General features: G+C 40.6%; 1 protein-coding gene across 1 annotated transcript; it reads left to right on the top strand.

Annotated features, from left to right (window-relative positions):
• Positions 1–3,864: 3,864 nt before the first annotated feature.
• LOC109152280 (TMV resistance protein N-like) lies at positions 3,865–16,842 on the top strand. Its single transcript, XM_019299875.1, has 7 exons — positions 3,865–4,148; positions 6,814–7,499; positions 7,802–7,861; positions 8,144–8,705; positions 10,117–10,586; positions 12,821–12,825; positions 16,837–16,842. The coding sequence occupies exons 2-5, from the start codon at positions 6,991–6,993 to the stop codon at positions 10,582–10,584; spliced, it is 1,599 nt and encodes a 532-aa protein (XP_019155420.1). The 5' UTR covers positions 3,865–4,148; positions 6,814–6,990; the 3' UTR covers positions 10,585–10,586; positions 12,821–12,825; positions 16,837–16,842.
• Positions 16,843–21,447: the final 4,605 nt, after the last annotated feature.

Here is a 21,447-nt window from a genome sequence, read left to right as displayed (position 1 = left end):
ACTGCTACTGCTATTACTACTACTGCTCCTACTTCTCCAAATACTGCTCCTGCTGCAGCTGTTGCAGCTGCTACTACTACTACTGTTGTTGTTGTTATGTATTTTTTATGAAATTTTAATTCTATTTGCCTTCAAATATTTTTAAACGAGCCAAAGGCCGTAATACTTTTAATTATTTTTTGTACCCAAATACGTTGAAGGCGCAATTCACGTGAAAACATTCGTACATGTTTGTCATGTTATGTATGGCTAATTTCTTTGGGTAATGATGTGAATCCTTTCTTTCCACATGAATGGTCTTTATCAACTCTTTTATTACAAACAAAAAAAGATTCCAATTTCAATGGTCCATTCCAATTTGATCATTAAAGCTAGCTGCTTAGCATTGGTCCAATTTCATAGCAACCACATTCTATATAATTACAACGCAGAAAATAAGCCTTTCATATTTCCAATAAATCCATCATTTTAATGTTTTAAGTAAATTTACATTAATAATATTTAAATATACACCTCATCTTCGTTGAAGGTGCAACTTGGTTATGTCCATGTGAAAACATTCATATTTCTTTGTCTGTCTTGTTGGTTTCTTTGCAAGACCGGGTCAAACAGGAGTGTATTTAAGTAGATTAGTGGCCTAGTGGACACTGATAATTGATATGAACAATCTTTGGACAGTGATATTGATTGAATAGTCTTAACTCACATGCGGAGTAATAATAGAGTCCTTTCTATGTACAAATGAATTAGGAAAAAGAGTTTGACTGCGTAGACTTTTAATTTATATTTTTTTTTTCACTTTTAAGGTTGAACATTAAGTTCTTGGACATGTGATGATCCATATTTTCAAGAAAAATTTATGTACAACTTAAAATGATTTTGTTTTTGAAATGCGGATTATAAGGCAGTATACACAGAGGGTTTATTGTTCCAGGCAACTGTTCTAATACTACTTATTGATTCTGAAGGGTTAAGGTACAAGTCTAGAAGAAGTGAATAGACTTGTAAAGTTTTAAAATTTAATGACTTGTTCAAGTAATTTTCATTTTAATTTTGAATTCATTTTAATTTTTTCTCAGGTAGGTTTCATTTTAGACATGTGTGTGCATTTTGTGGCCAGATTGAGAATGATAATTGACTATATCTTTCTTCATAGGATATTCTGAGGTTTTCTGCTAGGCGGTATTTTTACTTAGTCCTATATTTATTCATTGTAACATGTTGGATATGTCCTGTACAGTGAAGAATTACAACATAACTGGAGATGCAATGAAAGTTGGATTATCAGTGCTAGGCATGCTCTTGCAAACAAATTGATGATAAAGTATTATATTGATGGTTATATAGTTTGGGTTCAAATGTCTTTTACATCTTTTTCAAGATTTCATGTTAGTTAGCTAAACCGGAGCTGAATTGAAGAAAATAGATTCTAAAGAATTTTCCTAGCAAAATACTGATGCCGTGATAAATGATAATACTTATATGACCTCTGTCACTCTTCTTGGCATTTCCACACTCCTAACGCGCATTATTTGATTTGATCTTCATTTGCAATTTTAATCACTCTATTGGCTTGTGTTTTTAACTATTTCTTTTTTCATCAGTTAAATGACCAGCTTCTTAGATGTGAGGTAACATCAGTCTCTGCTATGACTTCTCATGTTGATATGACATTGCCTCCTCTTAATAATATTTATGTATTGTTGTAAGTTCTTTCAACTTTAATAACTGACTATTTCATTTTGACAAAATGCAATAGTAACTAACTTTGGTGAATTTACTTATCTTTCTAGTCAACTGGAGAATGGATGTTCTGGAGTGTTTGTGATGGTTGTATCATCAAGATCACCAAAGGCATGAAAAATTGGTTCTCTTTGCTTTAGTCTTTAGAACCTTTTTCCTTTTGTCTTTTCTTGGGTAATTATGCTTTAGGGACAAGGGATGTTGCAGTTTTAGAAGCAATGCTTGAATATGGAAAGAGGGAAGGTGGCCTTGTCCAAGTTAAAAAGTTTTAGGCTTTCTGCACAATTGGGACTACAAACAACCATATTAATTAATATACTCATGTTTTCACAATCAATATGAAGAATATAGTGAGATAATGCAATGCAATTGCATTTGTGTGATGGTTGAATAATGGAAACCTTTTCATTGTAGTTTAGTGTGGCCATATGTAACTTAGATTGACATTAAATTAAATTAAATTAAATTAAATGATAACATCAATGATGAAATTGTGTAAGATGCAAAGCTTAAATTATTACTATTAAAAATCATATACATAATTGTTGTAAAAATCATATTACTATTAAAAATCATATACTAGCTGAAAAGCTACAAAGCTTTTCTTTATTACACCGCATAAAATAACTTTTCATATTTCCAATAAATCCATCAAAATTATTTGTTAGCCAATAAAATGTGTTAAACGTACGCATACATATATACATACATAAAATATGTCTCTAAAGGAGTAACTAAAAATAAATCACCAATAATATATTATTTTTTAGTTTTTATACATTATTTAAAACAATTTATAAATAATTAGTAGTGTATAAGGTAGGTATTAGATTATATGAGAATAAATCCTTAGGAGAAAATTAAAAATTAATATCAACCTTGCATTTGACAAAATTGAATGCACCAAATTGAACTATTTACCCTTTAGATTTAAATTTTAGTTTTTTTTCATTAATTTTATACAATTTACCAAGTTTGCATATTTATTAGTTGTTAAAGACGGCATATTAAGTGTTAAAGTTTACATGGTGAAATTCATGATAATTACTAATATGCCACCACATTAAAAAAAAATAAAAATTGATCGGATTCGTTAAATTTTTACAAATGCAAAGCTGAGATTTGTTCTTAGTTTTTTCTTATAAATATGTTCTTATGAGATCTTAAGCCTTATTAAGTTATCCACTAATTAATAAAAATTATTTAGTAAACAACTCTATAATTTATGATTGGAACTATGTTAATGTTAAGATTAGAACCCTTAACCTCATTATTACCAATAATGTGTTCTACCACTTACTCTAACTCACCTCTTATTAAGATTTTATAGTTTTTTTATACTTGATAGGGAATACCCCGATCGGCCTGGGCCCTACCCGACCGGCGCACCTTCATTTCTTTCCTCCTCTTTTTACAGATCACAGGGCGGGATTTTTAGCAGAAACCCGGTCGGTTCCAGACCGGCATGTTCAGTTCCCGACCGAGGGACCTTAGGCAAGAGCTGAGGAAAGACACGTGTTGGCACTTGGCGGGGACAGCGAGGCACCGGAGAGGGTGACACGTGTTTCGCCACGTGTCGGGCTGGCCGGAAAGCCCGGGTTATGTCTCCGACGTCGCGACTATAAATACCCGTCATTGCGACAGTGTGAGGATCTTTTGGACAATCGCTAGACCGTTATCAGAGCAACCCGACCGCATTCAGTCTGTACCCGAGCAGTCATTTAGATTATACTTAGGACCTTCACCTCAATCAATAAAAGACTTATTTGCTTTACTTGGTCGTGCATGTGTTAATCACTGCTTACGTGGCAATTAGCACTATCAATACTAATACTAAAATATGTATTATATATACATATATACATACAAATACTATATATGGGGTGGAGGTGGGGGTGGGGTGAGGGGGGGCAGCTGCCTCCCCTGTCCCCCCTCTCCCTCCGTCCCTGAATCTGCAGTATAAAAATTATGAATCTATTGTATTTAAATTATAAATCTACGATTTAAAAATTATGAATCTAAAATATAAATTTTATAAATTTAAAGTATAAAAATTATGAATATAGAACCATGCCCACCTTGCACGTTTTCACAGCATAACGCTCCACTAATTATTGCATTGGATCTAAGCTGGAGTGGCACGCAGCTAGCTTTCTTAATTTAAGCCTCTCTACCTTCTCTAGCTTTCTTCAATTCCTCACACAAATCTCTATATATTGTCTCCCTTCTCTCTTTCAGATCTCCATATTCAACCCTTCTTTATTTCTCTCTCAGACCTCCATATTTGACCCTTCTCTGATCTCACAGCTTCCCATATTCAACCCGTATTTGTGACCTTTTTTTTTCTTTTTCTTATGGCATCACTGTGAAGCCTCTTGATTGGTGAAAACGTGATCGACGGTGTGGTATGTTTTCTTTTCTAAATTTTATATTACAATTAGATTTCTGTGTGTGTGTTGTTGAGTAATGGAAACCCTTTTTAAACAGCAATGCACTTTCCTAATATCTCCATACTTATCATCATATTCTTAATTTTGTAAAACAGAACTTTATAATGTTACTAATAAATAATCTGTAGTTCAGTTGGTTCTCATTTTATTTTATACGGAGTAAAATATTTAAAAAAATGTGTTTAAATCAATTCACCTTTTATTCAGATCTCTCATTTTAATATTTTTTCACTTTTTCGTTTCTTAAATAAAATTAAAATATTTAGGGGAGTTTTACTCCTTTTATTATTTTCCTTTAATTATCCCTGTGTGTAAAGATACAATAGAGAGCAAATATCAATTCTTATTGCACAAGTATTAATAAAATATGAATAAATTATTTATAAATAATGGATCAAAATTCACAGTCTTAACCTTGATTCATGGTATAATTTACCTCCTTTCTTGAATTGTGGTTACCAACTTTTAAAAGCTGGATTTCTTTAAAAAAAAAAAAAAAAAAAATTAGACTGGATCGTAGTGGCGCTCAGCTTTTAAGAAATTTGTGGGTAAATAGTGGACAGTGATAGGGCCCAACGGTCCTTTATTTGTACACATTATTATCTTTAGGTTAATAACCAATTTAATCATTTAATTATAGCAAAATTACCGATTTAATCTTTGACTATTATTTTTATCCAATAAAATCCTTAACTTTGAAAATCTTATTCAATTTAATCCTTTTATTAAAATTTTATCCATAAATTTAAAGACAAAAAAGTCATTTCACTGCTATGATTTTCTTCTTGGTTCTCCTTCTCCTTGGTACCCAATACTATTACGAACACATGATGTGAGCAATAAAAACTTGGTATGCTGAATGGAAATTCGAAGCTCAACCATTTGAATATTACTCTCAAAGTCCAGACATACAAAAATAATGACAGACTCACATAGACACAGACATATAACAGAATGCATACCTGGAACCTGACTTCTCTTACTTCTTCCTCCTCCTTGCGGCTGCTCTACTCTCCGTGTTCATAACTATATTCGGTACCAAGGAGAGGAAAGACGTTGTAAAAGAAAAGCATAGAGAAGTGAATTACCTTTTTGTCCTTAAATTTAACAGTTATGGATGAAATTTTAACGGAAGGACTAAATTGAGTAAGGTTTCATAGTTGAAGACTTATTACTTATTAGGTAAGAATAATAGTACCCGCACGGGTTTAGTTTAATGGTTTAGTAGAAAATATTTGAGAGAAGAAGAATAATAGTTTATGACCAAATTGATAAATTCACTATAGTCAAAGGAACAAATTGGTCATTAACTCTTGTCTTTATCAATTGAGTTCTACTGTTAAAAAAAATCAATTGAGTTCTATTACATTTACTTCTAAATTCTACTCATTCATTTTTATTTCATGATGTAATGTAACAAACAATGATGAGATATTTTATCACGTGAGTCCCAAAGAAAAATCTATATAAAAGATTTGTGAAAGAAAGTAAAAAATTAAGGGTAAAAAGTGGGAGTACATAAAAGTATTATACATTTCATACTAGACTAACTTTTTTTTTTTTTTACACAAAATTTGTCCTTATTAATTATTACTTTTTCTATTTTTAGTAAGGACATTTTTGTCTCTTCGTATTTTTCTTTTGCTATTTTTCCGGTTTCAACAAGTTTAATTGGTTTAGGACTTTACTAAAAATTGGTTGAAAATATGATTACTAAAAATCAGAGGTTACCTAAAGTTTTAAACCAATTAAACTGGCTGAAATCGGAAAAATAACAAAAAATAATAAAAATAGAGAGACAAAAATGTCCTTATTAAAAATAGAAAAAATCATGAGAAGGACTAAAAGTATCCAAAAAACAATAATCTGGGATGTAAAATGACAAAAACGATAGTCTGGGACTAAATTTGGAATTGCCACTACAGACAAAAGACCTTCGGTGGAATTAACTCTATTATTTATTATTTTAATTTTGGCGACTAATTAAAGATTAATCTTACTTGTCGTCAAATGTATTATGTTTTCTCTTATAAGTAATTAAAACATATTAAATGCATACATACATTTTAAATATGTCTCTAGAGAGTAAAATAAAAATAAATCATTAAAATATTTTGATTTTATTTTTGAAACATTATTTAAAACAATTTATGAATATTATTTAGTCTTTTATAATTTATTTTTGTGAGTACAGTCTTTTGGATCATTATTGCGTGGACCATGGTCCATACAAGTTGTATAGACCATATTTTGTATATTGTAAAATAGTGTATATTCAATACAAAAATAATGTACATTTAGTACAAAAATAATGTATATTGTATTCAGGGGATGTACATTATTTTTGTACTGAGTGTATATTATATTATATAATGTACACATAGTACAAAAATAATGTACATTTAGTATATTAAAAATGTACTTTTTACTATGGTCTACATAACATTGTGTTGACCAATATTTTGTCACAATGTTTTATAATTTATACATATAATGTATTTTTTATATTCACATGCTCAACATAATAATTTGCCTAGTGGAGAGTGATAGGGCCCAATGGTCCTTTTCTTCTACGCATTAATTGTCTTTATTATTTATCAATTATTGCTACAATTTTTAGCAGGAGTGTCGCCCAGCTACCTGAAGAATCCGATGAAATTATCTGAGACGACTATTGTAGTTTTGTTTGTTCATCATATATTATATGCTTTTCAATCTCCCTTCTAATTAGTAATTACTTCCCTGCATGTGTTAGAGGAACCCGACCGATCCAATTCCGGCCATATCATATCAATATATGGCTTCTACCTCTTCTTCTGTTACTGCTTCGCCATCCCCTCAGGGATGGACGTATGATGTTTTCTTGAGTTTTCGAGGTCCAGATGTTCGTAAAACTTTTATAGATTTCCTTTTTGAATCGTTAGAACGTAAAGGGATTCGCACTTTCAAAGATGACGATCGACTGGAGAAAGGAGACTGCATCTCTCAGAGCCTACCAAATGCTATTCGGGAATCAAAGTTTTTTATCGCAGTCTTCTCCAAAGGCTATGCTTCGTCAAAATGGTGTTTGGAAGAACTTGCAACAGTCATGGAATGCCAAGAAAAGTTGGAGGACCAAATTGTGGTGCCAATTTTCTACCACGTGGAGCCTACAGATGTCCGGAATCAAAAAGGAAGTTTTGAAGATTCGTTCAAAGAATTGCATGAAAAAATTGGCAAGGATGATGAGAAGGTAACAAGATGGAAGGAAGCCTTAAACAAGGCTGGCCAACTCAAAGGGTATCATTTGAAGAATGACTATAACGAGTATGCTTTCAACTTCCTCTTCTCATAAGATTCATCTTTAATTATGCCTGCCCTTTAATATTTGCTCAGTTGTTTTTCTGTGCTTACTTTCTTCTTTTATTTTTAATTTCTATGCAAGTAGTGATTATAATTATAAAAGTAGTGCGAATATTTTTGTTAGTATAGACGTCCTTTCGTTAAGGATTTTCATTAAGAAAACAACTGCAACTTTTTCTGATGCATGAAATGATGGAAATTAATTTAATATAGATGTCTCAATGCTATCAATGTTACAATTATTGATGTTAGTTCAATCTTGTCAGATACGAAGCAACATGTGCAGAAAACGTTGCAGCCGACATACATGCTCGATTGAATCATGCATCGTGATGAAGGATAGATGTGATACTGCTATGTCCAATGAGAAAGGATGAAGAATGAAGCTGAGGGCAATCTTGTCTTTTCCAGCCTTATTTGTATTTCTGTTATTCCGTTATAACTGTCTCATTAGTATAAAGGATGGCAGTTATCCTTCTTTGTAATCAGACTTCACTTTCCTATCTTTCTGATGAATGCAACAATGAACACACTCCATTTTTCTTCTCTTCACTGCATCATCATGAACTCATCAGTTTGATTATAGCTATACCTGCTTGTTTCGTCACATCGCTAGCCTTTGAGGAGAACTTAGTGGGGTTGGAATCTAGCGTTATCAACATTGGTAACTGGTTGAGGTTGGCATCTGATGATAATGATGATGATGTTGGATTCATTGGCATTTGTGGTATGGGAGGTATCGGTAAGACAACAATTGCAACGGCTGTTTTTAATAGATTTTGCCTCCAATTTGATGGAGCTTGTTTTCTTGTTGATGTTAGACAACATAATGTCATTGAATTGCAAAAGACCCTTTTAACAAAAATCCTAAAGGAAAAATCAGGAGTAAAAATAAGCAATCTGCAAGATGGAATGGTGAAGATAAGGAGGAGGCTTCAAGGGAAAAAAGTGTTGATTGTTCTTGATGATGTAGACCACCAGCTGGAACAATTAGAGAAATTAGCGGGAGGTGGTGATTGGTTTGGTAGCGGTAGTAGAGTGATTATAACCACAAGAGATGTAGGAGTATTGCGTTCCCATGGAGTTGATAAAAAGTATATATACCAAGTAGATACATTGAAAGAGCAGGAAGCTATTCAACTGTTTAGTTTCTATGCCTTTAAAAAGAAAATGGCTCAAGTGCCAAATAGCACCATGAACCAATTGCGATATGTCATGCCGCACCCTGAACTTACATAAGTGATTATTCGATTCACAAACCAAAAAAAATTGTCCGCCTAGCCTTTTTTACAGGTTTCCCAGTTGCCTTGATGACATGGCACAGGTAATGTGTTGATGTGGAAATTTTTTTGTTTTAAGTCAGTCTTTGCTTGGTCAAATAAGCTTACTCAGATCATGAAGTTTAGTTTTTCAAGACTGTCGTCCAAGCTTTTATCTCCAAAACCACAGCAATTTTCCCCTTCTTCGTCAAAGCCTATCGTGGAATGGGTCGACTAACCTCTGCGATTGAAATCCCAGAAGAACGGCGCCGGAGCCACAGAGATAGCGGCCGCGACCGTGACCGTGGCTGTTACTCTCCGGAATCCGATTCTTATCGTCGTCGCTATCGGAGTCGCAGCCGTAACCCTAGCCGAAGCCGGAGTCGCAGTCTCAGCGGCAGTAGGAGTCGTAGCCGTAGTCCAGACTACTCAAGGTATGAGCCTTCCTCTCATAGCCCACCTAGGGGTGAGAACGAGCCAGAGGACGTTGATCAAGACTTTATTGACTAAAGGCAGAACAACGATTTGAAGGAAAAAGAGAATGAGAAAAAGGAAAGCTCGAAGTTGGAGTCTAAGAGGTCGAGTGATGATTCATCGGAGAGTGAATCTGTTTCTGAATCTGAATCGGATGGTTCACGATACAGGAAGTCTAAGAAGAGCAGGAAATCTGGTTCTAGACGTAGAAGCAAGAGATCAAGATCAGTGTCTGAAAGTGAGAGTGAATCCGCTGATTCAAGTGATGATTCAGAAGCTGAAGCTAGGAGGAGGAGATTGAAGAGAAGGCGGCACCAAAGGAGTAGTCTGAAGAAGAAAAGTAGAAGTAGAATGATGAGTGATGAGAGTGAAACAGAGTCTTCTGAAGCCAGTGAATCATCAGAAGATCATGTCAAGTCAAAGAAGAGGAGGTCTTCTTCCTCAAGGTATAGGTGGAGCAACAAAAGGAGTGGGAGATTGCTCTGAAAAGTCGCGAAAGATCATTGCTGGCCTGGAGTCTCTTGATCGCCGATTTCGATAGATTATAGCCTTGTGACGAAGATCGGCCATGGAAGAGTATAACAGAGGTTACTTTATATTATTTAATATAAATGGTGAAAGGGCTGCCAACTAAATACCTCCACATCAGCAAGAAAGAAAAAAAGAAAATAAAAAACCTCCACATCATCAAGTTATAACTTGTTACTTGGAGGCAACCTGCTAAAAAAGCTAGGTGGACAAAATTTTTTAGTTTGTGAATCGAATAATCACTTATGTAAGTTCAGGGTGCGGCATGACATATCGCAATTGGTTCATGGTGCGATTTGACACTTGAGCCAAAGAAAATTCCTAAGTCTAGCTTTGAAGAACTCTGTGGATCAATTGTGCGTTATTGTAATGGTCTTCCATTAGCACTTAAAGTTTTGGGGTCTTCTCTTTGTAGACTAGAGGCTGCTGAATGGGAAAGCACTTTAGAGCAATTCAAGAACACCCCCTATGATGATATTCATGCCAAGCTTAGGATAAGTTTTGATGGACTTGATGACAACAACAAAAAAATCTTTTTGCATATTGCACGTCTTTTCAAGAAACAAAGGGGAGAAGTAGATGTAAGAGATGTACTTGAAAGTGATTTAGGTGTGCTCATTGATAAATCCCTTATATCAGTGAAAAATGGGAAAATTGAGATGCATGATCTAATTCAAGAAATGGGTTGGCATATTATATTGCAAACTAGAGATCTAGCTAGGAGGGAGCTTGGAGCAGGGTGGCATGGAAGATTGAGGATGTTATGTACGTTGTTGATCATGTGTTAACTGTTAAGCTGCAATATATATGGTGTGGCATATATTTAATTCCATGTGTTTTCCTATTTCCTATATATAGATGATGTAATAAGATTACGTTGCATTGATCAACAGACATTTCAAAATTAAATATTTAATGTATCAATATGTTAAGAGACATTTCAAAAATGTTTATTTTTTTTTTGGAAGACAAACTGTTAAATTTTAATATGTAAACAAACTAATTTAAATTTTATGAAGATGTCCTTTTTAGTCTTTTTACATTTATCAGCTTATCAAAAAGCTAATTTTACCAAACACTTCCAATCATAACAGCTCCTCAATTTTCAGCTCCGAGCTTATAGCTTTTCAGCTTTCAGTTCCTTTTCAGCTATCAGCTCCTAGCTTATAGCTTTTCAGCTAGATTTGCCAAACAGAGCCATCATAATATTTCATTATATCTAAGGTTCCATTGATACAAAAGGACATTTTATTTACATGCATCATATCGAGTAGTCGAGTACAAATACATTTTTTGGCAATTGGCATACTATAGGCAATAAGGATTAACAAGAGTAAGAATACTTTAATTGGTCAATATAATCCTCCCCCCACAATGCTTCATCATCATTTGAATCAAATTTAACCTTCATTTTGGCAATTTATACCCTGGACCATGCATAGTTCACATAGATATATTCTGAAACAAAAATCGAATATTAATGCAAAATTCTCAAATAAGAATATTATTATGCATTATCAAAAAAAAAAAAAAAATTATTATGCAAGGAAAAAATGATAGGATATATCTATATCTATATCTATATCTATATCTATCTATCTATCTATCTATCTATCTATATATATATATATATATATATATATATATATATATATATATATATATATATATATATATATATATTGGAGAAAGTGCTTGTATTCTGTAATACATTTGAGATACAATAAAAATATAGAATACAACAGGGAACAAAAACTGGATCATTTGATATTTTCAGGCGTGTAATCACTTTCCTATAAGTTTTAATCTTATTACAACATTATATTATTTTCTTCTCTTAAATAACCATGCATTCCGTTAGTATAAACTTTAATAACAGAATATTTCGTTAACTATTTATTATTCTTAACTTACTCATTAATTTCTATAAGAAAAATGTATTAGATTCGAACCACATTCAATCAGAGTTGACACAATTGTTAAATATATATTACAAATATGTTAAAAATGTATTTAAAAAATATAATATAAAATTCAACATAAACTTTGGTCAAATAATTAACCCGACTAAATACATAACATTCAAAGTTGACCATCAAAGATTATAAATCAGGAACCTTGAAAATCATTTTCTTGCATTAAAAAAAAAAAAACAACATTTAAAAAAAAGAACAAATTTAGGTTAACTTTTTTTTTTTCATTTAATTAATCTTGTTTTTGATTATTTAAAACAAGACTCAATATTTCAATTATGTTTTGCATTATTGTAATGATTTAGGTCATTATGGTATTAATATTTTTGTATGTATTTCTATAATGGTACTGATGGTTTTTGGGTTTTCGGGCCCAAGGAGGTCCAACACAACCTTAAGCTGGAGGATACACCTTTCACAAAAAGTCTAGATTTTTTAGTGAAGTATGATGCTCAATAGTGCTTTCTATTCCCCTCTCTGGGTTCTCCCCCTTCTTCTTGTCTTCTCCTCATTTTATAGCTAGCTCATCCCCAAAAGTGTCCGTTGGACCATTTAGTAGGGTAGTTAATAGGTATTAACTTGGTTATTAGTGGGGTAATAAGTGGGAGACTTAATAGGTAGCCTTTATTTGGGGGGTTATGGATGAGGTAGATAAATAGGACTTTTAAGGGTAGATAATTAGGAATAACGGCTAGTTAGTCCGACCCTCTACCCGTGCCGACCTCCGGGTCGAGCCGACTCCTGGGCCAACCGACTCCTCGGTTTGGCTCGTATCTCTTTTGGGCTTGCTCCATTTTCTTCTTGGGCTTCCCTTCTTTGTTTGGGCTTTATCTCTTTTCTTCTTGGGCCCCGAGCCCACGGGGTTCACACCCCATCAACTAGTCCCTCACTTTTCTATGTCTCGTGCTTAGCAGGGCATGGAAAAGTATATTGTCTTGCCTCAAAATTTCCTTTATTAGCCCCCTCGATTTTTGCCGACTCTTTATTCAACATTCTACACGACTCCATCCTCATGACTTCTCTTTGTTTGCCGTATGACCGACTGCTTCAGTGGATGTGACCTTCTGGCTCTGAGCCCCTTTCTCTTTAGCCGTCGAAGTGAATCTCGGCTGTAACTTTTTCTTTCTTTAATAAACTTCTAAGGGTTCGGACCCTCGATTCCTTCTTTATTCGCCGAGTCCCTCAGTCGAGGCGACTTTTCGGTGGTAGCTCCTTTTCCCTCTAGAAATGTCTAAGGGTCGGAACCCTTGTTTCTTTTCTCTTTTTCTCTAGAAACGTCTAAGGGTCGGAACCCTTGTTTCTTTTCTCTTTTTCTCTAGAAACGTCTAAGGGTCGGAACCCTTGTTTCTTTTCTCTTTTCTCGTCGAGTCCCTCAGTCGAGGCGACCCCTGTAGGCTTTTTCTTTACTTAGAAACGATTTAGGGTCAGTGCCCCGTTGTTTCTTTAATTTCTCGCCGAGTCCCTCAGTCGAGGCGACCCCTGTAGGCTTTTTCTTTACTTAGAAACGATTTAGGGTCAGTGCCCCGTTGTTTCTTTATATATACTTGCCGAGTCCCTCAGTCGAGGCGACTCCTTTTGGCTTTTTCACGGAAACGTCTAAGGGTCTGGGCCCTTGTTTCCTATCTTTCTCTTGCCGAGTCCCTGGGACGATTGGCTGTAACCCACGCACTTTATTCAGATTTCTTGGAATCCTCGTGCTCATACATGACCTATCATTGGCTACTGATAAAACCTTTTCAAATGTGTAGCATTCCATATACGATCTATAAGCTTGCCTTCCATGGTCTCTAATTTGTAAGTTTCGGCCTGAACTACAGCCGCGATGCGGTACGGCCCTTCCCACTTGACCGCGAGCTTGCCTCCTTCGGTAGGCTGGCTGGCTTGTCGATCCCGTAGCACTAGGTCGCCAACCTGGAAGGTTCGCGGGCGAGTTCTACGGTCGCGGTATCTTTTCACTGCCTGCTGGTACTCAGCCATTCGCGCACTCGCGGCTTCCCTTCTTTCTTCTAGAAAATTTTTCTCAATCTGCAGGTTCTCCTCATTCGCTGCGTCCGAGTAGGTGCGAACCCGGTGGGTGGGTTCGACCACTTCGACTGGAACCTTGGCCTCAAAGCCGTATGCGAGCGAGAACGGACTCTCTCCCGTCGCTCGCCGCTGGGTAGTGCGATAGACCCATAGGACTCGATCAAGCTCGTCCGCCCAGTTTCCTCGGACGTCTTCGAGTTTCTTCCGGATCCCATCGACCAAGGTTCGATTCACATTCTCAACCTGCCCATTTGCTTGGGGGTAGGCCACTGACACCTTGGTATGCTTGATACCGTGTCGGCGGCAGAATTTGGCGAATGCCTGGCAATCAAACTGTCGCCCGTTATCGCTGACGATGTGTTCGGGCAAACCGAAGCGACAGATCACCTTTTTCCACAGAAAACGTCGACACTGGTACTCGGTGATGGTAGCCAAGGGTTCCGCCTCGACCCACTTGGTGAAGTAATCGATGGCCACGACGCAAAACTTCAATCCTCCCGGGGCGACGGGTAATGGTCCCAACAGGTCTATTCCCCATTTGGCGAAGGGAATGGCAGTGGTGACCGGTGTATAGAAGGTGGCTGGCCGAGTGTCTTTCCTGGCGAATGCCTGACAAACGCCACATTTGGACATCCGTTCAATACAGTCTCGCATCATGGTCGGCCAGTAATACCCTTGAACGACCAATTTTCGGGCGAGCGTGTGAGCACCCTGGTGCGCAGCGCAAATGCCTCTATGAGCTTCATCCATTACCTTCTCGGCCTCAGGCCTAAGTAGGCATTTCAGCAGGGGTCCTCCGAACGACTGTTTATATAGGTCTCCGTCAATGATCCAGAAGGAGGGGGCTTTCCGCCGAACCCTCGCGGCGACTGCCGGGTCAGTTGGCAACTCGCCCGTTTCCTTGAATCGCCGGATGTCGTCTATCCAGAACATCTCAGGGTTTTTCTCTCGTTCCCACCCTTCGATGTTTACTTGCTGGACATCTAGCGGCGCCTCTTCGACACTCGGCCGACTTAGCTCCTCCTTCTGGCAAATCTTTATTAAGTGGTCCGGCACCCCTTCCAGGGCGATTTTAGACAAGATGTCGGCCTCTACATTGTCCGCCCGGGATATGTATTCTATTTCATAAGCTTCGAACCCCTTCAACATCTTGGTGGCACATTCTTTGTACAACGCCATCCTCGCGTTCTTAGCTTCGCACGTCCCCGAGATCTGCCCGACTACTAGTCGGGAGTCGGTTTTGATTCGTAGCCGTTCGACTCCTAGGTCCTTGGCGAGTCGGAGGCCGTTCAATACTGCTTCGTATTCGGCCTCGTTATTCGATGCAGAGAACAGGTACCTTAGGGCGTAATACAGCCGAAATCCCTCCGGAGTGATGAGCATAACGCCGCCTCCGCAGTGCTGTCGACTCGATGCTCCATCCGCATGTATCTCCCACCACTCGCCCGGATTGCTCTCCGAGGCGTGTTCCTTCTCCTCCTCACTCGCGGTACACTCGACCAGGAAGTCGGCCAAAGCTTGGCCTTTGATGGAAGGCCTGGGTTGGTACTCGATCCCGTATTGAGTCAACTCGACGGCCCACTTTACCAGCCGGCCGGAGGACAAGGGGTTCCGTAGCACACTCCCGAGTGGCTGATCCGTCAGGACCCGGACGGTATGGGCTTGGAAGTAAGGCGCCAACTTGCGCACGGTGACCACCAAGGCATACACGATCTTTTCCAGGGCGGTGTACCGTGTCTCAGCAACTTTCAGCGAGCGGCTTACATAGTAAACCGGGTGCTGGACTCGGTCCTCCTCTCGCACCAACACCGAACTTACCGCTTTGGCCGAGGCGGCGAGGTACAACAGTAAGGGTTCGCCCTCCTGGGGGGTAGACAGTACTGGGGGAGTCGACAGATATTGTTTTAATTCCTCGAACGACTGTTGGCATTCGACAGTCCAAGCGAATCCCTCTTTCTTCTTCATGGCTTCGAAGAAAGGCACAGTTTTATCCGCCGATTTGCTCAGAAAACGGCTGAGAGCAGCCAGTCGTCCGGTCAAGCATTGTAGGTCCTTGATAGTAGTAGGAGGCTGCATGTCGAGGATGGCTTGTACTTTCTCTGGGTTAGGCTCAATGCCTCGCTTGGTGACCATGTAGCCCAAGAACTTACCGCCCTGGAGGGCGAACGCACACTTCTTGGGGTTCAATCGGAGGTTGTACTTTATCATTACTTTAAAGCAGTCGGCTAAATCTTCCGCGTGCTTGTCCTCCTCTCGACTCTTGACGAGCATGTCGTCGACGTATGCGGCCATCGATTTTCCTAGCAGGTGGTGGAACAACCGGGCGACCATTCGGGTGTACGTAGCCCCGACATTTTTGAGTCCGAATGGCATGACTCGATAGCAATAAACTCCGTCCGGAGTTAGGAAGGCAGTCTTCTCCTCGTCCGCCGGGTGCATGAATATTTGATGGTACCCTCTGAAGGCGTCCATAAAACTGAGCAGCGCCGACCCGGCCGTCTCGTCGACTAACTGGTCGATTCGGGGCAGAGGAAACGGATCTTTTGGGCATGCTTTGTTAAGATCAGTGTAGTCTACACACATTCGCCACGTCGGGGGCTTGGGCACGAGGACCACGTTAGCCAACCATTCCGGGTACTTGACCTCACGGACGTGCCCGGCTGTTAACAGCGTGCTGACTTCTTTCTTCACAAACTCCCTCCGGTCGTTGGCCAAATACCGTTTCTTTTGTACGACCGGCCGGTGCTCTGGGTCTACGGCGAGTCGATGCGATATGATCGATCGATCTACGCCGGGCATATCTTCTGGGCCCCAGGCGAAAACCAGCCGGTGCTCTTGGAGTACTTTCGTGATTTCCCCCTTTAACTTCTCCAAAAGGCCGACTCCAATTCTCACTCGCCTGCTCGGCTGTGCTGGGTCAATCTCAATTTCCTCTAGCTCGACGGCCGGCTCTGGGCGAGGTATCACTGTTTTCTTAGGGGGCCTCTCGGTGATCTCATGGACCTGCATCCCACGCTTGCCCATTCCTCTACATGCTTGCAGATAGCAGTCGCGGGCGACCTTGCGGTCACAACGCACCGTTCCTATTCCGTTCGGCGTGCGAAATTTCAGGCATAGATGTTCGATTGAGATCAGGGCCCCGAGGTCTTCCAAACCCGGGCGGCCGAGTATGGCGTTGTGTGAGCAGGCTAGATCGACCACGATAAACTTCATGCTCAACTGTTGTATGTCCGGATAGCTGCCGATTTCCACAGGAAGAGTGATGGACCCTTCCGCCTCCACCGAGTCCCCGGTGAAACCGGCGAGAGGGGTGTTCACGGGTCTGAGCTGTTCTCGGGTCAGCCCCATCTTGGTAAAGGTCTCCAGGTACAGTACGTTGACGCTGCTCCCGGTGTCGACCAGGATTCGGCGAACGACCACACCGTTGATGTCCATGGCGATGACCAACGCGTCTCGATGCGGGGTTTCCCCGGCTGGCAGGTCCTTATCGGTGAACACGATGGGCTCCCGGCATATCTTTTTGGAGCTCTCTTCTCGACCATAGACTGTTCCGACATATAGCTGCCGAGCCCAGGCTTTTCGGGTGTTCGCGGAATCGCCGCCTTCTGGCCCGCCGACTATCATGTTAATGACTCGCTTCTGGCGCCATTGGGCTTCGTCCTCTTCGGAAGCCGGCTGCTTGCCTCGGCTGTTTTCTGCGTCGGCGGCGGGTCCCTCGCCTCCTCGACTGGTCGACCTTCGCTTCCATTGGTTAGGGGGCGGTGTCCCTTGCTGGATGATCCCCTCCATGATCTTCTTTAGATAGTAGCATTCTTCCGTGCTGTGAGTATAAGTTTTGTGATAGCGACAATATTTAGAAGTCTTACCAGTATCCTCGTCCACTGCACGGTCGTCAATCGGCGGAGGCGGAGGCGGGGCGACCGCCTGTACTTCGTTGACTGGTCGCTCTGGAACCGGTCGATAGGTGTGAACGACGGGGCGGTCATACGGTCGCCTGACCTCGGGTCGCCGGGCTGCATTCGAGCGCCTTTCTCTCGTCTCCGCCCGCGTCCTTTTTCCGCTGGCGGACCCACCGACCTCACGCTGCTGTTTATGCTTCATGGCCTGCTCTGTGTTGGCCCTCTTGTTGGCCATCTGAATAGCCTCCGCGTATGTCGCCGGGCGGTTGTCCCTTAGGTCCCGATACAGCTGTCCGGATCGCAAAGATTCAATGAAGAAGGTGAGCGCTGTTTGGTCCTCCACTTCTTCTATTGACTGGATCTCCTTTTGCCAGCGAGCAAGATAGGCTTTCAAGGACTCGCCTTCATCCTGATGGATGTCGCCTAAGTGTGTCAGATCCTTCTGTGGCTTGATGTTAGCGGCATAGTGGCTCATGAAGCGGTCTGCCAGTTCCTCGAAGCTGTGAATCGACCCTGGGGGCTGACCTACAAGCCACCTTTGGGCGGGCCCCTTCAGCGTGGGTAAGAAGGCACGACACATGACCGGATCCCGAACTCCTAGGACTTGCATCTTAGCTTGGTAACTCAATAGATGTTCTCGCGGGTCGCCTGATCCGTCGAACGTGGCTTGCTCCGGGAACTTAAAGTCGCCCGGTAACTTAAAGGCCATGATCTCAGCAGAGAAGGGTAACGCGGTTAGCAGTGCTCGTCCGGGGGCCTTGGTTCTTCCTTCTACCTGCTCTTTCAGATTTTTCACCTCTTGGGCTAGGTTGGCCATTTCGACCCTCTCTTGGGTGTGGTTACCTGTCGATTCCGCGCTTTCGCCAACCTCTGACTCGGCGGGTTGATCGTGGTCTCGGGCGGGCTGCCCCACGCGGCGAGCCACCGTCCGGCCTTTCCCCGCACGGTTACGCTCACGTGTGCTCTGCCGACCGTGAGTTTCTACCGGAGCGCGGAGGGGTTCTCTTCGTCCCAGCCGTTCTCTCGCCGACCGTCGCTCGACACCAGGGCCTAGCCGAGAATGAACGGACTGGACGGGTTGACTCACCGCCCGGCGGGTTGATTGTCGATTGTCCGGCCTTCGCGGCTGCGGGGGGTCTTGTTGCGGTATCCGAGTAGCGGATTGCTCCCGTATTCCCCGACTTGCCTCGGCAAAAGCGCGTCCTATTGCGTGTAGTTGATCCGGGGTGAGTGGTACCGCAGTCGGCTGTGGATTTACCTGCGGTGTTGGTGGTGGTGTTGCGTCGTCTTCCCGGCTTCGGGTGCTTCTTCGATTCAATTGATCTCTTAGGTCGGCTCCTAGCCCATTGCGTTGGCTCAATTGCTCTTGGCTTCCTGTCATGGTAAAGTCTTTCAATTCCCCACGCCCAGGACTCTTCTCGATGATCTCTCGGACCCGCTTTGCTCAGAAGGCACGCGACTCTTCGTTTCGATCCCCACGGACGGCGCCAGTGATGGTTTTTTGGGTTTTCGGGCCCAAGGAGGTCCAACACAACCTTAAGCTGGAGGATACATCTTTCACAAAAAGTCTAGATTTTTTAGTGAAGTATGATGCTCAATAGTGCTTTCTATTCCCCTCTCTGGGTTCTCCCCCTCTGCCTCTTACAAGGGTGGAGGAGCCCTTTTTATAGTGACTCCTCCTCTACTGACTTAAAGGCTCATGATGGCTGACTTAAAGATTACATTCAATGTGCCGTGCCGTTGGGCGACGTTACAGACTCTGCCAACGGCTCTCTCTGGCTAGTAACTGTCGGACCGAGTCCGACTTTTAATGCCTCAACGGCTCCTTGTCTTGACTGTTCTGAAGGCTCCCTCAACGGCTCTCTGGGCCGGGCCTGGACCGACTCCTCGTCCCTATTTGGCACTGGGCCGCCCTTCCGGGCTCTGAACTGGGCCTCCCTCTTTGGTCCTTCCTTTCTGGGCCTCTTTTCTTGGGCCGGGGTTCTCACCCCATCACGCCTTATCTTAATTCAATAGGATCAAGGTGGGTTTGGTTACCAAAAATTACTAACAGCAAAGGACCCAAGCAAGTATGGGTACCTAAAACCAACTAATCTTTTTTGTAGGATGTTTGGTACATCGACAGTGGTTGCTCACACCACATGACTAGAAATAAATCATGTCTAGTGAATTTCAAGAAAATCGATGGACCAAAAGTTATATTTGGAGGAAATCAAAATTATGGAACTACAAAAGGAGTTGGTACAATTGAAAGAAATGGTTTGAAGATCGAAGATGTTTCATTTGTTGAAGGTCTAAAATTCAATTTGTTGAGCACTAGTCAATTTTGTGATAAAGGCTATCTTGTGGAATTTTCCAAAGATAATTGCCTAATCAAAAATGAGCTCTCAAATGAAGTTGTGCTCACTGGAAAAAGGCGAAAGAATATGTATATTGTTGATTGGAGCACAAGCAAAGATTCAGTATGCTTAATGGCCAGAAATTCGAATGAAGCAAATTGGGAATGGCACAAAAAGCTCAACCATTTAAACTTCAAGACCATCAATCAGCTTGCAAAGAAAAATCTAGTTGAAGGACTACCAAGTATTATCTTCAAGAAGGACCAAGTGTGTGATGCATGCCAACGCGGAAAGCAAATCAAATCATCATTCAAGTCTAAGACGCACGAATCAACATCAAGACCGCTAAGCTTGCTACACATGGACTTATTTGGACCGGTTGATCCAATAAGTGTAAGTGGTAAGAAATATACTCTTGTTGTTGTTGATGATTTTTCCAGGTACACTTGGACCGTGTTTCTCAAGAAGAAAAATGAAGTTGAACAAATGTTGCCGAAGCTGTTGAAGCAATTACAAAATGAGAAAGAATTGCAAATATCAAAAATCCGAACCGATCGTGGAACCGAGTTCGTGAATGGAGTTATACAAGCTTTTTGCAATTCACATGGAATTTCTCATCAATTATCTGCCGCTAGAACACCACAACAAAACGGTGTTGCCGAAAGAAGAAACCGGACGCTTAAAGAAGCCGCACGAGTGATGATTAGTGCAGCCGGTCTCCCGAAAAGATATTGGGCGGAAGCTATCAACACTGCCTGTTATACTCAAAATCGAAGCATGATCCATAAGCAGTATAGCAAGACGCCATATGAGCTATATAAAGGGAGAAAACCAAATATTGGTTATTTTCATATTTTTGGATGCAAGTGCTTTATTCATATTAACGATAAATTGCATCTAAAAGCTTTTGATGAGCGTGCAGATGAAGGAATTTTTCTAGGATATTCGACTACCAGCAAAGCATTCAGAGTATTGAACAAAAGAACAATGGTGGTTGAAGAATCCATACACGTGGTATTTGATGAAAAATCACACGTCAATACTGATGCTCTGGACGAAAATGGCAAAAATATTGATCAAAATGGTAACGAGTGTCATATTGATTTTTGTGATACTGATGTTACGTGTGAAGAAAATATTTTGCAGGGAATGGATGAGTTGGAAACTAATTCTCTAGAAAATCCCATCCATCATCCAGTAAGAAATGAAGTGCGGGATGCAATTGGTATTGAAATTGCAAATCAACCCAGGGATGCAATTGGTATTGAAATTGCTAATCAACCCAGGAATGAAGTTGAAGTGGAAATTGCAAATCAGCCCTTGGATGCAATTACTGGAGAAGTTGGAAATCTAGAAAATGAAGTAGAAATTCGAACCAGTGCTACCTCTTCTCAACCAGTAAATCCACCCAGCAC

Source organism: Ipomoea nil, unplaced genomic scaffold (assembly GCF_001879475.1).
Source record: "Ipomoea nil cultivar Tokyo-kokei standard unplaced genomic scaffold, Asagao_1.1 scaffold2403, whole genome shotgun sequence".
Classification (NCBI taxonomy): domain Eukaryota; kingdom Viridiplantae; phylum Streptophyta; class Magnoliopsida; order Solanales; family Convolvulaceae; genus Ipomoea; species Ipomoea nil.
The sequence above is the reverse complement of the archived record's forward strand: the minus strand, read 5'-3'. Positions and strand labels throughout refer to the sequence as shown.

What these genes read in the sequence shown, in the direction of transcription:
- LOC109152280 (XM_019299875.1), top strand. Translation starts at nt 6,991, where the DNA reads ATGGCTTCTACCTCTTCTTCTGTTACTGCTTCGCCATCCCCTCAGGGA. An exon ending in CATGCTCGATTGAATCATGC is followed by an intron (nt 7,862 to 8,143) that starts ATCGTGATGAAG and finishes TTGTTTCGTCAC; the next exon opens with ATCGCTAGCCTTTGAGGAGA. An exon ending in TCTATGCCTTTAAAAAGAAA is followed by an intron (nt 8,706 to 10,116) that starts ATGGCTCAAGTG and finishes CCAAAGAAAATT; the next exon opens with CCTAAGTCTAGCTTTGAAGA.